The following is a 13597-nucleotide window of genomic DNA, read 5'->3' as shown; positions in this document are numbered from 1 at the left end:
GACCTATATTTCATGTAGTGGTAAGACTTCAAACACTAAAATACTTATAAAGTATGATTTCAATATTTGCCACAGCTGATATATGTTTCCTTATAAGCAGGGAAATTTTCTGGCTTTTCAGAGAAAAATATAATACTCTATTACCTTAACTTGTGTAATTTTCATGAAATAATTCAATAAATTTCTCAAAAGCGTGACTGAAGATCAATATATTGTCAGCAAAGAATTTGGTATTTGTAATAGAAATATAAGCAGCACTTCAGTATCTTGCAAGGGTTTGGTTTCAGCAGGTCATGGTTTATCATTCTAGTGCTCTTCGGTGGTCTTGTTAGTCTTGGAGACATTTAAGCTATCTTAAAAATAAATGTGCTTTTTCTATGCTTTTTTGCAATGAGGATTTCATGTGGGTTGTTTTACTCCTACATTTGCTGCTGCTCTGTGATGCTGGTCTGTATATAGGGTTGTAAAATCCGTGGAGATACCCACAAGCTGTGCAATGCTTCTGGCTGGTGCAGTCGGTGTGGCCATCCATGTAGCATCTTTCAGCTCTGCCTTCTTGCTTCCAAGGGGCATAATGGGAGCCTAGTGCAATGCACTTAACCCGCTTACTCTAACTGCTGTGCCAGTCCTGATGATGCTGCCACAGGGAGGAAGGATGTTTCCTCATAGATAGAGGTGTAATAGCAACCGTAGTTGTATTTTTTTACTTCCCTTAGCAGAGTGCTTGGCAGTGAGCGACGCTTTGCCAGGTCCCACGCCTCTGCAGCTAATGCCAGGTAGGATGGAGGAGGCAGCTGTGGGGCTCAAGCCCCACTGCTGCGAAGGAAAGAGTTGGGACCAGGCAGAGGGGGCAAAGGGACACAGGCTGAGAAAGAGGGCACAGCCCGTGCAGGATCCGAGGACTGTCCCAGCCCCAGGGCAGACCCTGAACCGCGTGCTTGTGCTTGGACCTGTCCATTCCAGTGGAAAAGTCCTGATAACACGACTCATTATTTCTGAACTTCTCTCTGTTTTGACCTGTGCTGTGCCATTTGTAAGGGGCAAGACAATGAAAGAAGCTGAATGAATAATTTATTGGCATGTCTAGATGACAGCTGCCAAGATCAGCATTCTCATGTTATTTACTTGTCAACATGCATAATTAAAAAAAAAAAAAAAAGAGAGAAATATAGCTGTAAATGTCAGTGACATTTCAGATGGTGTTTAAATGGTTTCAATCAATAGTATCCATGGTGAACTGCTGCTCTTTTTCTCCCTCTTTTGTTACTTAAAGGTTTGAACACAATGCTTTAATAGTGGGATTTTTTTTCCAGATTTCTAAAGCTTTGGGGGCTTTCTAGAGAGAAGGTGGAAATTCTTCAGAAGAAAAGATGAGACAAAGTGGATTTTATTCTGATCTCAGTTGATGCTTGGGAATGCCACTGTAGTCAATGCCTTTATTCTGCATTTAATAATGATGCCAACTGGGGGTGAGGTGGGAATTTGTGAATTGGGTCTAATTCAGGCCTAGAAAGATTCCTTTACTTCCCGCATGCTTTAACGTAAAGATTTCATGTCTTTAGGAAAGTTTTTATACAGTTTACTTATTTAAAAACATGGCAATGGCATAGTGGCAAGAAATTAATGCTGTAGCTCGTTCTACTGTTTGTCATACTAGTAGTGGGGAAAACCCCCCAATATATATGTGTGTGTGTATGTATATATATATATATATAAATAAAATGTTAAGAAGAGCCCCACAAAAAAAACAAACAAAAAAGCACGGTGACTTTGGCCATTATTTAAATACATCCTATGTAACCGTGAACACTTGCCAGCAATTTTTGGGAGTGGAAGGAGAGGAGGGAGCAAGCTGTTAGTTTCATTCTTACCTGCTGCATGTTTTGAATAACAATAGATGTTTTTCCAACAGTACACAACTATAAAAGGTGTTATTATAATTAAAAAAAGTATGGCTTTATATTTAAAACACACCATCCAAGACATCACCTGTGATATAGCAGAAGGTAATAAATCATCTGGTAAATTAAATAATATATATTTTAAAAGGAAAACAGATACACATTGTTTAAAAACACTCACAAATAAAGCAGTAAAAAGCTAAAGAAAAAAAAAATTTTAGAGCAGGTGTTTAGAACCTGAATTTTTATGAGTAATTAGTTGACAGAGTTACCCTTGGGTACAATCCCTTTAGTCTTGGTAGGAATAGAGTAAGTGTGTTTGATGCTACCCAAACATGATAATTTTGTGAACTTAAAGATAGGAACAGCTGCTTTCTGTGGGTCTTTGCATCAATGAAGTTTTAATACAATCATAATTTTTTGAGATATTTGAGAGATAAAAGTGTGCAATTCCAGTTGGAGCTGAAGGATCAATGCCAGCGTCTTCAAAGCAAAAGTTATTTTCCATATTCAGAGTTGAGTCTGTATAATGCACAGATACATGAAAGGGGAAACAGAAGAATGGCACCTGCAAGTACAGGTATTATGGTTGCTTGTGTAATTATACCAGGGATTAATTAAAGACTAGGAGTTAATATCAGTCTAGAGAACTTTGAAGGCATAAGTTCACGTGTCTGCAGTGTCACAGGACTTGCCATTTCTTACTCCTGTCTTCAGTGTTGCACCTCTGGACAGCCCAAGGGTCTGATCCTGCTAGCCTGCAGCATTCTGTACTCCTGCTGCAGAGAGCAGCTGCTGCATGCACAGCACCAGCTGGGCTCCTTCCAGTGAGTCTGCTAGATGCATGCTCTTTCAGATGAGTCTGGTGTACTGTACAGTCTTAGGATGAAAGTATATTTAGTGCTTAGCTGGGTCTCAGATAGAATAACATGAAACGTATCAGCCCACTTACATTGCAGAAGGGAGACGCTGAAGTTATTCAACAGCTGCTCTAGATCCGCAGAAACTAGCAGATGATGGTGCTATCCACAAAGTGTGGTAAAGTTGGGGCTGCGTTAGTACGATAAATGTAAAAGTTTCATATAAGATACAACTTTCACACACACAGATAATTAAAATCTGCTTCTTTAGATCAGGTAAAAGTGACACTTCGAGAGATGTTCAAGAGAAGTATTTGTATGCTATTTCAAAACAGTCTGCACAAGAGAACTGTCTGAAAGATTATTGGCTCCATATCAAATGTAGAGCCAAGGAGGGCTCAAAGAGCTAGTTGCTGAAATCCGTATGGCATTTGTAGCAAGACAAGGAGAAATGAACATGCAATATGATATTATACCTGCTCATAATATGAATGAGGAGTAAGTGATAATAGTAAATGAACCTCTGAAAGCTCAGAAGATCCTTCATTTGCAAGAGATTATTGAATTATTGCACTTCTGATTTAAAATTATGGCCTGCCTGCAAACTTATATAAAAAAAGAAAAATCAAAGTCCTTTCTCTAACAAGACAGGAATGAACAGTAGAAATCTGAAATGAGAGGACAACGATGGGTAAAAAAAAGTTCAAACATTTACAAAGCATTATCCAAACGTTGCATGATACATACGCTGTCATCTTGTCTCTCTCTGTAAAAAGTGGTGGGGCTTTTTTCTGTGCTGACTTGTGACACACCTGACCAGCAGGGCCTACTTTTTGGCTACTTCATTAATAGGTTTCACCCAGACAAGAATGTCAGGGAAATAAATACAAAGAACTACTTACTTTTATACTGTGTGAGGCTTTTTTTGCTACTTTTTGGTGACTGACCCTGGCACAGCAGGAGGAAAAATCTTGTTGTTCTTGTCTTGACGCTAAAGAAAATGATCTTTCTGTTTATCTTTTCATGTAACTGTGGTTTTCAACATAGGTAAAAAGCAAAAACACCACCCCTCCACTTTTCAGACAAGAACATTTTATAAAATGTGTTTCCTTTCCAAAATTCTTTGTCCTAGAGAAGAATCGACCTTGAGGTTTCTGTGCCATCCCAGCTCTATGATGGGAACTCTCTGATGGACCGCAGAGCTTGGACTAGCTTAAATCATCAGTGGTGCTGGGGAAGGCTGAAGAAAAGTGCTTCTCACCCTGATGAAAAGAGGTTTAGGATGCCTAAGTAAGGTAACTTGAAGGATTCTCAGGCTCTTTGCCAAGCAGATGGCCAATGGTCTGTGATTAAGACCTTTCTCATGCAGTAAGAGGTGTTAAGATCATGTTGAAATTCTCCAGACAGCTAAGGGAGGACAATCTTTCAGTATTAGCTTGCCAGCAAGTGGAAATGTTGTACCATCTCTTAGGTTTGTTCTGAACAGCATAGAAATACTTGTCTCAGCAAGTACAGTTGTGAAGCTGAAGGAAGGTACTGCTTTTTAAACCTTTACGTATTCAGTTGCTGCCTGGGCAGGACTGCTAGGGCTGAGGTCCTTTGTATTCAGAGACACAGTAATGCCTTGAGAAGCTCCTGATCAGTGCAACTCCCTGCAGAGCGGGAGTTTTTACTGAGAAGAAATATATTCACATAAAAGATGCTTTCAAATGCTTTACAACCAGGATGGAACAAAAATTGCAGAGTGCCTCTGATGGAGTGTACTGATTCCCATGTTCAGGTAGTTATCTCTTGCCTCCTCCTCTCCCTTGCAAATAGATTATTGGAGAAATAAAAGAAAACTTTCAACCAAAGTAGCAAACTACAGCAAATGGGGAGAGCTTGAAACCCTGGTACTCAGCTTTTATTTATGGTTTCCTAAAAGCAGTGAAGCATTAATTTCAAAATTTTAAGGACAGATTTTGGTGCTCTGTGTGTTCATTTTTTGCTGATCAGATGCTGTGGTTTCATGCCGGGAACAGTGTGCGAGCTGTGCACTGGGAGGGCAAAAAGCTGTTTGAGTGAATCTGTTCTCCTTCAGTCTTTTGACGTGAAGGCTTCACTTCTGTCCAAGACTGAGTGAGAGTATCAGAAGGGAGATTTCTTAGCAGTTAGCAAGCATTTCATGTAGTTTTTCACCTCCAAGCTTAGTCTCAGCTAGCTATTCAGCTGGGTTCAGTTCTCTACTCGGGAAGAAAGCAAGACCTACATACAAGTTGCATATAGGAAAGGGTAAAGACAGAAAGTCAAATGGGAGAGAACAAGTCCTCTTTTTGATGTAGAATGTTCTCCTTTGTAATGTGAGAAAGTTAACACGCTGAGAAAGCCCTTACTTGGGCTGTGTGTCTGACAGCCGGACAGACTTGTTTGAATAAACATATTAATGCGTAACGTTTCTGGGGAATCCTGGAGTGACATTATTCTTCGTTTATGAGCCTGAAACGACTTCTGGCTGGGCCTCTGAAGAATGAATGTACTTTTAATTTATAATAAAATAGTAGTTCAGCGTATAGTCTTTCTTTCCTTGTGGCATGTAAACTTCAAAAGAAAAGAAATGGTATTTATTTATTTTTTGTTGTAGGGAATACATGTCAGTTACCTCTGAGTCATCAATTTTAAGATAAATGTGGAGAGATAGAACTAAGAACACAATTTTGGCTTCTCTGCAATACTGCCAGCATAAATTCCTGCCTGTGGATATTTACATTAGAAGCTGCTTGTGAACTTGGGTATTTCACTGTTTTTTTCCTTTTTACTTGTTAGAAATCACTAACCAGTCAGTTATAGACCATAAAAGTTTAGATGAGGAGCTTCTGATTTAAATTCAAAGCACATTTTATGGACACAGAAACCCAGAAGGCTGACTTGATGGCTTTCTCACTTTAGACATTCCTGCTGCAGTCAATGAAATGGTGCCTTTGTGGTCTTTTAAAACATATCTATCAAAAGACAAACAAAAAAGCCACTAGCCAGTTGAGTCCCTGTTAGCACTTTGACCTTACCATTGATCATAGTCTCTACAATTTGAACAAGAATCTTTAGTGTTTTTTAAGAAATACTATTAGGCTACAGAGACTTTTCTAATGTTCATCTCCCTGTGTTACTAAGCTGATCACCTTTTGCCTTGAAGTACTATATCAATGTCAAAATTATTAATGTTGGGGGTTTAAGGCATATTAACGTCTGACTACTGAAGTGCATGGGTTTAAACTGTTTTTAGCTCAGCTGGTTGACATTTTAATGGAAGCAATATAATTTATCCACAATATTAAATTTCCTAAAATATAGATTTTTGGAAAGACACTGGCAGATAATACTAATTTGTTCTACATTTTCCCTTAAGACTGAAATCTATATTATATTTTTTTTAAGAAAAAAAAAAAAGGCACTTGTTTGAGAAGTAAGGCCTTGAAGTCTGCTAAACAGCATTTGTTTTACTGGCACTTTGATTTTATCCTGCCTTTGATTTGTGTTTGTATACAGAGATGAATTGCTACCAGATCTGCAGAATTTGAAAACAATTTTTTTATGAGGTTTTAGTCCTTGATCCTGCAAACACTTTTATAGGAGGGAACAACTTCATGCTCATAGAATGACTGAACACTGCTCCTATTGAAGCTCTTGATAAATCTATCGCTGATTTAAACAGAGCTACAGACAGGTCAGCATTGCTTGCTTTGACAAATAAGCGTTAGCTAGACAAGGATCTAAGAAATCAGGAGTTGCAAGCAAGCTAAGAGGTATTCACTTACGGATAATCTTGAATGGATTATCTGGGTCACACATTGCTGGTAGTATTTAGAAGTACTGAGGTACTTCGCTGTTATTTATTACAAATGATTAAAAGCACTTCAGTGTGTCGGTACTGCTTAACTATCTTGCAGAACTAACACTCAAAATTTCTGTGCTGTGCTCTGTATTGTTGGGAGCAGGTTATTAAAATTGAGAAAGCTAAGGATGAACTTTTGATGGGATATACAAGTGTTAAAGCCAAAAGCGTTTTTTAAGTATTTGGCAGGAAAAGGCCTTGTGTGCCTCTGTGACTGGTTCAACTTTTATTATCTGTAATTTTATATATATACACATATAACTTTTCAGTTATGAAAAAGGGAGGAACAGCTTAGTATCAAGGGAGTGAAATATGTTCTGGTCTTGTCTTGTAAACTTAAAATACTTCTAAATTATATGATGATCAAGAACATCTGTTAGTCAGCTGGAGAATATTTAAGTGAAACTCACACATTTTTACTGTGACTTTGTGGAACAGGCCTGTCCTGCCACTCACCAAAGCTGAAAAGTATTTCAGATTTTCAGAAAGTCTATGTCAGCATATTTATACCGAATTTAATTAACAGAATCAATGACTTCATTATTTATGTTAATTTGTTAGCTGAAGAGTTGGCTCATCGGTCCGCGGTGCATAGTTAAATACGCTGCTGTTAAGGTTTGCAAGCTGCGAAGTAACTAGTGAGCAATGTTATTACAAATATTTGCTTTGAAATGTCTTTTCACTTTATACACAATATAAAGACTGTGACATGCACATGTTTAACTGTTAGTAACTAGCTACTAAAGACTAAGTACCTCTAATTCCAGCTCATCTCGGTCCATTTCTTGATGAATTCCTCCCATGTAGTCATTTGGGTCATAGTATTCATGCACTGATGGATGGCTGAAAAAAACCTTATGTTTTAGGACAGCACTCAGCACTCTCGTTAGCATATGAATACATTCCAAGCTTATAGCAAGTCATCACAAACACGATGGACTAACACCCATGCCAAAAATTTGCATGTGGTTAATTATATATACTATACCATTTACACCAATAAGTGCATGAAAAAATTCAGGTATTGTAAGAGGAGTCTAAAACATCTGGCACCTTACAATGAATGAGAGACTTGTAAAGAGTCTTAGTGTTTATTAATGATTTTTCTCTGAATGTAAAGCTGACTTGGGGGGAAAATATACAGAGAAGAGAGCAGCAAGTAGGGTAACGGGTACCAAGTGACAACTAAGTCAGTAAATATTTGCTGGGGTTCAAGATGAGAGGGAATAAGAGATTATTTACTTGTGAGTTCAGGTTATGTGCAGACATGAAAGTAGAATCATTCTTGCCGAGCTGCTTGGTGTTTTTACTTTGCCTTAAAGACACAAAATTTTATCAAATTTCTAAGTACTATCAAAATAATATGCCACCCAACTAGTTGGATCAACAGTATTCTGTTGATTGATTTGAATGCAATAGGCTGTACATAATGATTTAAATACTATTTAAATATGCACTACTTCATATTGCCATTCACTGTTGGCATGCTGCTTTTTACAACTTGAGCCCTCTGACACTTTCACTGTCTATACTTCGGAAGTTGTAACCAGCGTAATGCTCCTGTGATCACTTTTTCTAGGCTGTGTGTTGGTTTTTTTTTTTTTGCAATTAAAGTAAACTCCCTTTAATTCTCTGCTAACTAGATACATGCTTCTTTGTAAGTGTGAGGCTATTTATGTACCAGCATTTCCTAATTGGCTAAGATACCCAAGTTGCTATACACAGGCTAAATTAAGCTGAATGGGATTTTTAGAAGTTACAGGAAGCATTAAGAAAAACCATCTCTGTTTGCTTGTGCATGCTGGGTGACAGCGTACCCAAATAGCTAACTGACTGCCTTTGTATGAAGGGATAGACGTGAGGCAGGCTATGTGGTTAAGACCAGCATCTACATTAAAGCAAGGCCACTGATGATGCTAGCAGTTTGAATCTATGCCTAACACTTAAGGGGCAATATGAAGTTACTTGCTAGGACTGAGCTGGTATTATGCAGGCATGTTGCAACATAAAAAATTCATCATGAATTAATCTTTGCCATTTTTCTAATGTAATCTGTTTTGCAATTGGAAAGTGGCAGGTATTGAAAACCCCTCTTGCAAATGTGTTTGGGGGTACGCAGTGGGTAGGTGCTCTAAGAATAAGTGTGTCCTCTCCACAGTGCTCTAAGCCCTGCTGCTTGTTCACTGCAAACAAGCCCAAAGCTGTAGCCTTTTGTCAAATGTTTCCGCTAAAACATGCAGCTGTGCTTGAATTTTCAATGGGCTGGGAATAGGTGGCCATGCAGTAATATCCGATGGAAGTCTTTCAAGTAATCAGCACTGAGAGTCATGAACAGAACAGACATTCACACAGGCGCCCAGTTGCTGGCTGAGTGTGTGAATGTTAACACGCCGTGAAAGTCACTCAGGAGCAGTACAGGATCAGTGCCTGTTTGTAGTCAAACCCTATTTCTTGGAGCATTGAGAGGGGTGTCCGGAGAGGCATGCTGGGGTGTGTTGGTGTGCCGATGGACGATTGCAGCTCAGGCTGCCTGCGGGTTCCTTTCAGAGCCATACTGTGCAGCCAGAACACGTGCACACTAGCAGTGCCTCTGACAGTGTCCAGGGTCACCGCAAACCCAGGTATTGCTGTGGATTGACCGGATCATGGTCTCATACACAGCAGCTGAGATGTTCAGAATCCTTTCTGTTCCTTTTTCTCTTGTGGAGATGTGTGGCAAGATGACAGGCAATTTGCATGGGTTCCTTGGGGAGCTGTTTTCCTGTTGAACAGCGTGTGAGGGCGTGGTGTGTGTGTGCCAGGAGATAATTGTCATTTTTATTTGTAAGTATAAAAGCATCAAACTACCATTAACAATAATTAAAATTTGATTCTAAAACATCCATGACAGCACTGGTAAGTAATTTTAGTCCTAGAAAATAACTTATTTGAGTAACATCACTGCAGGGTTATAATAAAGTAATTAATACACTGGAACAGAATGTAGCAGCTCTTAGCATTACACAATTTATGGCAGCCATAAAAAATAAAGTTAAAGCATAAGCAACCCAAAGAGGCAGTGAGAGGAATTACAAGAAGCAATAACTTTATCCATCAAATGCCAGCAAAAAATGAGCTTTATGAGGCCATGTTGTGACTGAGTAGCATTACTCATGTGAGTAATGGCTTGCTAATGTGTAGAAAAAAATTAAAACATTTTGAGTTATGGCTGAATAGCATATGAATCCTGGCTGCTTCTGGGAGTACATGTTTACCAGCAAGTAAAGGTGAGATTGTGAACTACTCCTAACATGCCATGTTAAGGAATGCAAGAATTTTCAAGGGCTTTGTAAACTGTTACTTACTCTTCAGGTAGGAGATATGGGTCTAGCACAGAGACGGGTGGAGTAGGTGAGCCCATCTTGCTTAGAGCCATGATGTGTTCAAAAGTGATATCTGTCTGTGTGCCCACGTCTACCAGCTGAGAGTCATGAGGAGGAGTGAAGACCTTGGTGCGTGGTGTTCTTCTCAGGACTTGCACCACAATGGGCTCCTTGGCTGTTTTGAATGCTTCCACTGCCTGCTCGTGTGTTGCTTTAGATAAATCCTTCCCATTGACCTGTGGGAAGAAAACAAGCAAAGCAATGAGAGAAACAGTCAGAAAGTGGAGGGTATTGTTGGTTTTGGCTGTTAAGTCTCAACTTCCATCTAAAGGTATATATACATGTACTAGGAACTATTTATGTAATGTTACGCTTCTCTCATCTTCCCGTTTTACTACAGCAACTTTACAAATCCTGTGCTCTGCTTTTTATTTTGGTAGTTAGATTTTACTGGGCTCACTGAACTAAAGCACAAACCAGCATCCCATTTGTTTCTTGCAGATTAGAAATCCCTCAGCCCTTGTTCAAACAGAAAAAGTTATTGATTCTCCTATAATTTTTCTGGTTTTGTTTGTTTTTTAATCTTTTAACCTTTTTGCTGAACAGAACTACCGGGACAAGATCTGAAACTACAAAACCATGTATTTGTGTCTGATGAACAACTTTTCAGATGAGACATGACAATGGTACGCAGTCCCTGCAGTAAAAACCTGCATTTTATGGATGGGCATGGACATCAGACTGGGGTAGTGAATAGAAATAATAAGGGAAAAACAATCATGGGCTTTTCTTTGAAAGGACTTTTTTGGCTGTGTAGCTTGGCCATTCCCCATCTCCAGATCTCACCACCGTTATCTCGTGGTTGAATGAATAACGTAACAGAACCTTTACTAAACATGACTGAGAGACTCCACCGAGAACTACCAGTACTAGACGTGCCAGGCCAAGAAGGGGGCAGGGGGTGGTGGTGTCTGAGAAGAGAATCTTAAAACAGATCCCTCCTGTCTCAAAGGAGTAGTGAAGATTCTGTTCACAACAGCAAAACTGAAATGAGGCAATCAATTCTATACACAGTTTCAAATCTTTGGCAAGCAGAGGTGTCCTTCCTGATCCAGAGAGGGGTCTTGAGAATTTCCAGCCCACTGTGGCTTTGCATATCACTCTTGCTTAGCTTCTTTCCTCACACAGTTTCTAATGAATTCTTCATAAGTATCTAAGTCTAACCAGAGGCTGTGAAAGAGATGAGGTCATATTCATCAGAATTTTTATAAAGCTGCAGAACAGTAACTCTCATTTCAAGTTTTCGTTCTTGAGAAATTGTAATGTTTCTGTCTGTCTCTGACTGTACGGATTGTAATTTTAAGGAAGCTAAACACAATGAACAGTTTGGAACAAACTGAAAAAAGGCAACTATGGTAAAAAGACTGCATCTGTGCCTACTTCTTGCTGTTTCCAGCCCAACACAGAGATTTCTTTTGAAATTTGGCCTGTTTGTCAATACGTTGGCAAATCTGAAAGCTCTGTGCGCTCATATGCAAGAAGTGATGTTACAGAAATAGTGGGAACCACTAGTAATTCCAGTAAGTTTTTATCCTCTTTTAACCTGCAAACTGTTTGCATTTTAGTATAGATGACAAGAAACAATTGATGAGAAGCTGCCCAGAGAAAGCTGTACAGTGAAATTATGATCTAAAGCCTCATGCTATCATATAATAGTTACCACGTTCTTTGGAGTGGGGCAAATGTTGGCTGACACAGAGATAAACTGAAATTGGAGATTTGAAGATGCTATATGACCACTGACAGTGAGGGCCCCTGTCATAGCAGTCCTTCTCATTAAGAATCATACTTTGTTTATATATTTTCTTTATGAATGATGTCTTACATCTTAACTCTTTCCAGTTAGACAGCTGTTCACTTGATAAACCACATTACTGTATTTGTAATCAGAGGTATGAGTTGCACAGCAGAAACTCTTGCCTTCTGCAGGGAAGAATAGCTTGTTTTTTCCAAGGCACAAAAATAATGAATTGCCTTGATTGGACACAGATGGAATCATGCCTAGCCTCAGGTATCAGTGGTGGCTACTGCTCTGTAATTTACTCATTTTTGTACATGCCTGAAATGTGCACTGAGGTGGTGACTCTGCCACATTAGCTTCTTAAATATGATTGAAAATGCTAAAATATATCTCGAGATTCTGCTATCTTGGCTTCTGTCAGATTGCACTTAGTTCACAAATCTAGTCCCATTAAACTAAGTGGGGCAACTGAACGAGTAACATTACTCAGTGCAGTAACTGAATGTAGCCCATACTTAATGGATTGCCCACAGCAAAGGACTGGGTAATAGTAAAGAGGGTTAACTCAAGTGCAGAGCAGATTGGAAAGGCTGACTTCCTGCTGAATTACCCTGTGCACGTAACGCTTCTACACTGTCATCTTTGGTTTATCTGAGAGAGGCGATGACACCAGGGTTCTTAAGCCAGCTGAGTATGGAAGGTGTTAGCATTACATTTATATTACACCAACACTTGTATTGAACTCAATTGCCCTCAGTAATGTATACCCTGTAAAGTTTGGCCTGGTCAAATTAAATATCATTAACTCGCTCAATTGAGCAGATTACTTTAAAACAATTTGCAGAGCTGTAAAATTAAGTTCAGTGTAATGTTTTCTCTGGAAAAAGGAAAGCTGATTATGGTTTGAGTTTTATTATTTGCTGCAAATTAAATGTTGCACATTTTACTGTGTGCATCCTAATATTTTTTTTTTTTTTGTATAACTAAATCCAACAAGCAATCAAAAAGGAAGAATCTAAATTGCAGCAAGGGTAGTGTTTTTCAGAAATATGCTCAGAACAACCCTTGAGCAGGAAGCTTTCAGTGTGAGATGTTTTCTACATCTTTATGCTAAAAACTGGTAAAATAATGTGTAGGATAGTCTTCCAGTTTATTCCTCAATATTGTAATGAATTTGGGTTACACACAGTTTAGTACAGGCCTGCATTTTAGTTTAGGTTCCTTAGGACACTTAATTTCCGCAGATCTGTGGACTGGCATACTTTGTGCTTTCATATGTAACTGTTATATTTAAATAATCATAACTTCAAAGTCAGGTTGATATCATGTAAGGAACAGGCGGTTGTTGCACTATATTGTAAACTGTTATTACAGGACTTATTTCCAAGTAGTATCCTGACTGTTTTCTACAAGCTGATAATGCAGTGAAAAAGAGAAGTGCTGCGCAGCCAGGCAGAAGGATGCGAGACCAGATTTTAGAATCAGGGAGAAGAGCCAGCTAAATTTTAATCTAAAACCTCTCCTACTGCCAAGGGGACCTCATGCAGAAAAGGTTTGTGACTTTCTGGCTTTTGGTTGAGATTCAGCATTTTGTAGGCCTGCCTGCTGCCGCATTCCCTCTCTGGCAGCAGTTGGCAGCAGGACTGCTACATGCAGGTTTTCACAAATGCCTACTCATCAGAGGCTTAACTGTAGATACTGGACAGTCAGTGAGATTGTTGAGGAGCATGTGCTCGTCTTGTTCTGCTTCACTGGCTGCAAGGATAGCCCCAGTGGAGGGGCTGGAGAAAACCTGGGGGCAGGGA

The 13597-nt window shown here is 39.1% G+C and overlaps 1 protein-coding gene across 2 annotated transcripts in view; it reads right to left on the bottom strand.

Moving 5' to 3' along the window:
- Positions 1 to 13597, bottom strand: part of PDZRN3 (PDZ domain containing ring finger 3) — a 147610-nt gene that overhangs the window by 6793 nt on the left and 127220 nt on the right. For both annotated transcript variants that reach the window (XM_056336894.1, XM_056336895.1), the window contains 2 exons: positions 9974 to 10227; positions 7385 to 7472 (listed from right to left, as the gene is read on the bottom strand). In XM_056336894.1, coding sequence (XP_056192869.1) covers positions 7385 to 7472; positions 9974 to 10227 — 342 coding nt within the window. The remainder of the gene's footprint in view (positions 1 to 7384; positions 7473 to 9973; positions 10228 to 13597) is intronic.

Source organism: Falco biarmicus, chromosome 4, assembly GCF_023638135.1.
Source record: "Falco biarmicus isolate bFalBia1 chromosome 4, bFalBia1.pri, whole genome shotgun sequence".
In the NCBI taxonomy this organism is placed as follows: domain Eukaryota; kingdom Metazoa; phylum Chordata; class Aves; order Falconiformes; family Falconidae; genus Falco; species Falco biarmicus.
This window is presented reverse-complemented; position numbering and strand designations above follow the sequence as displayed.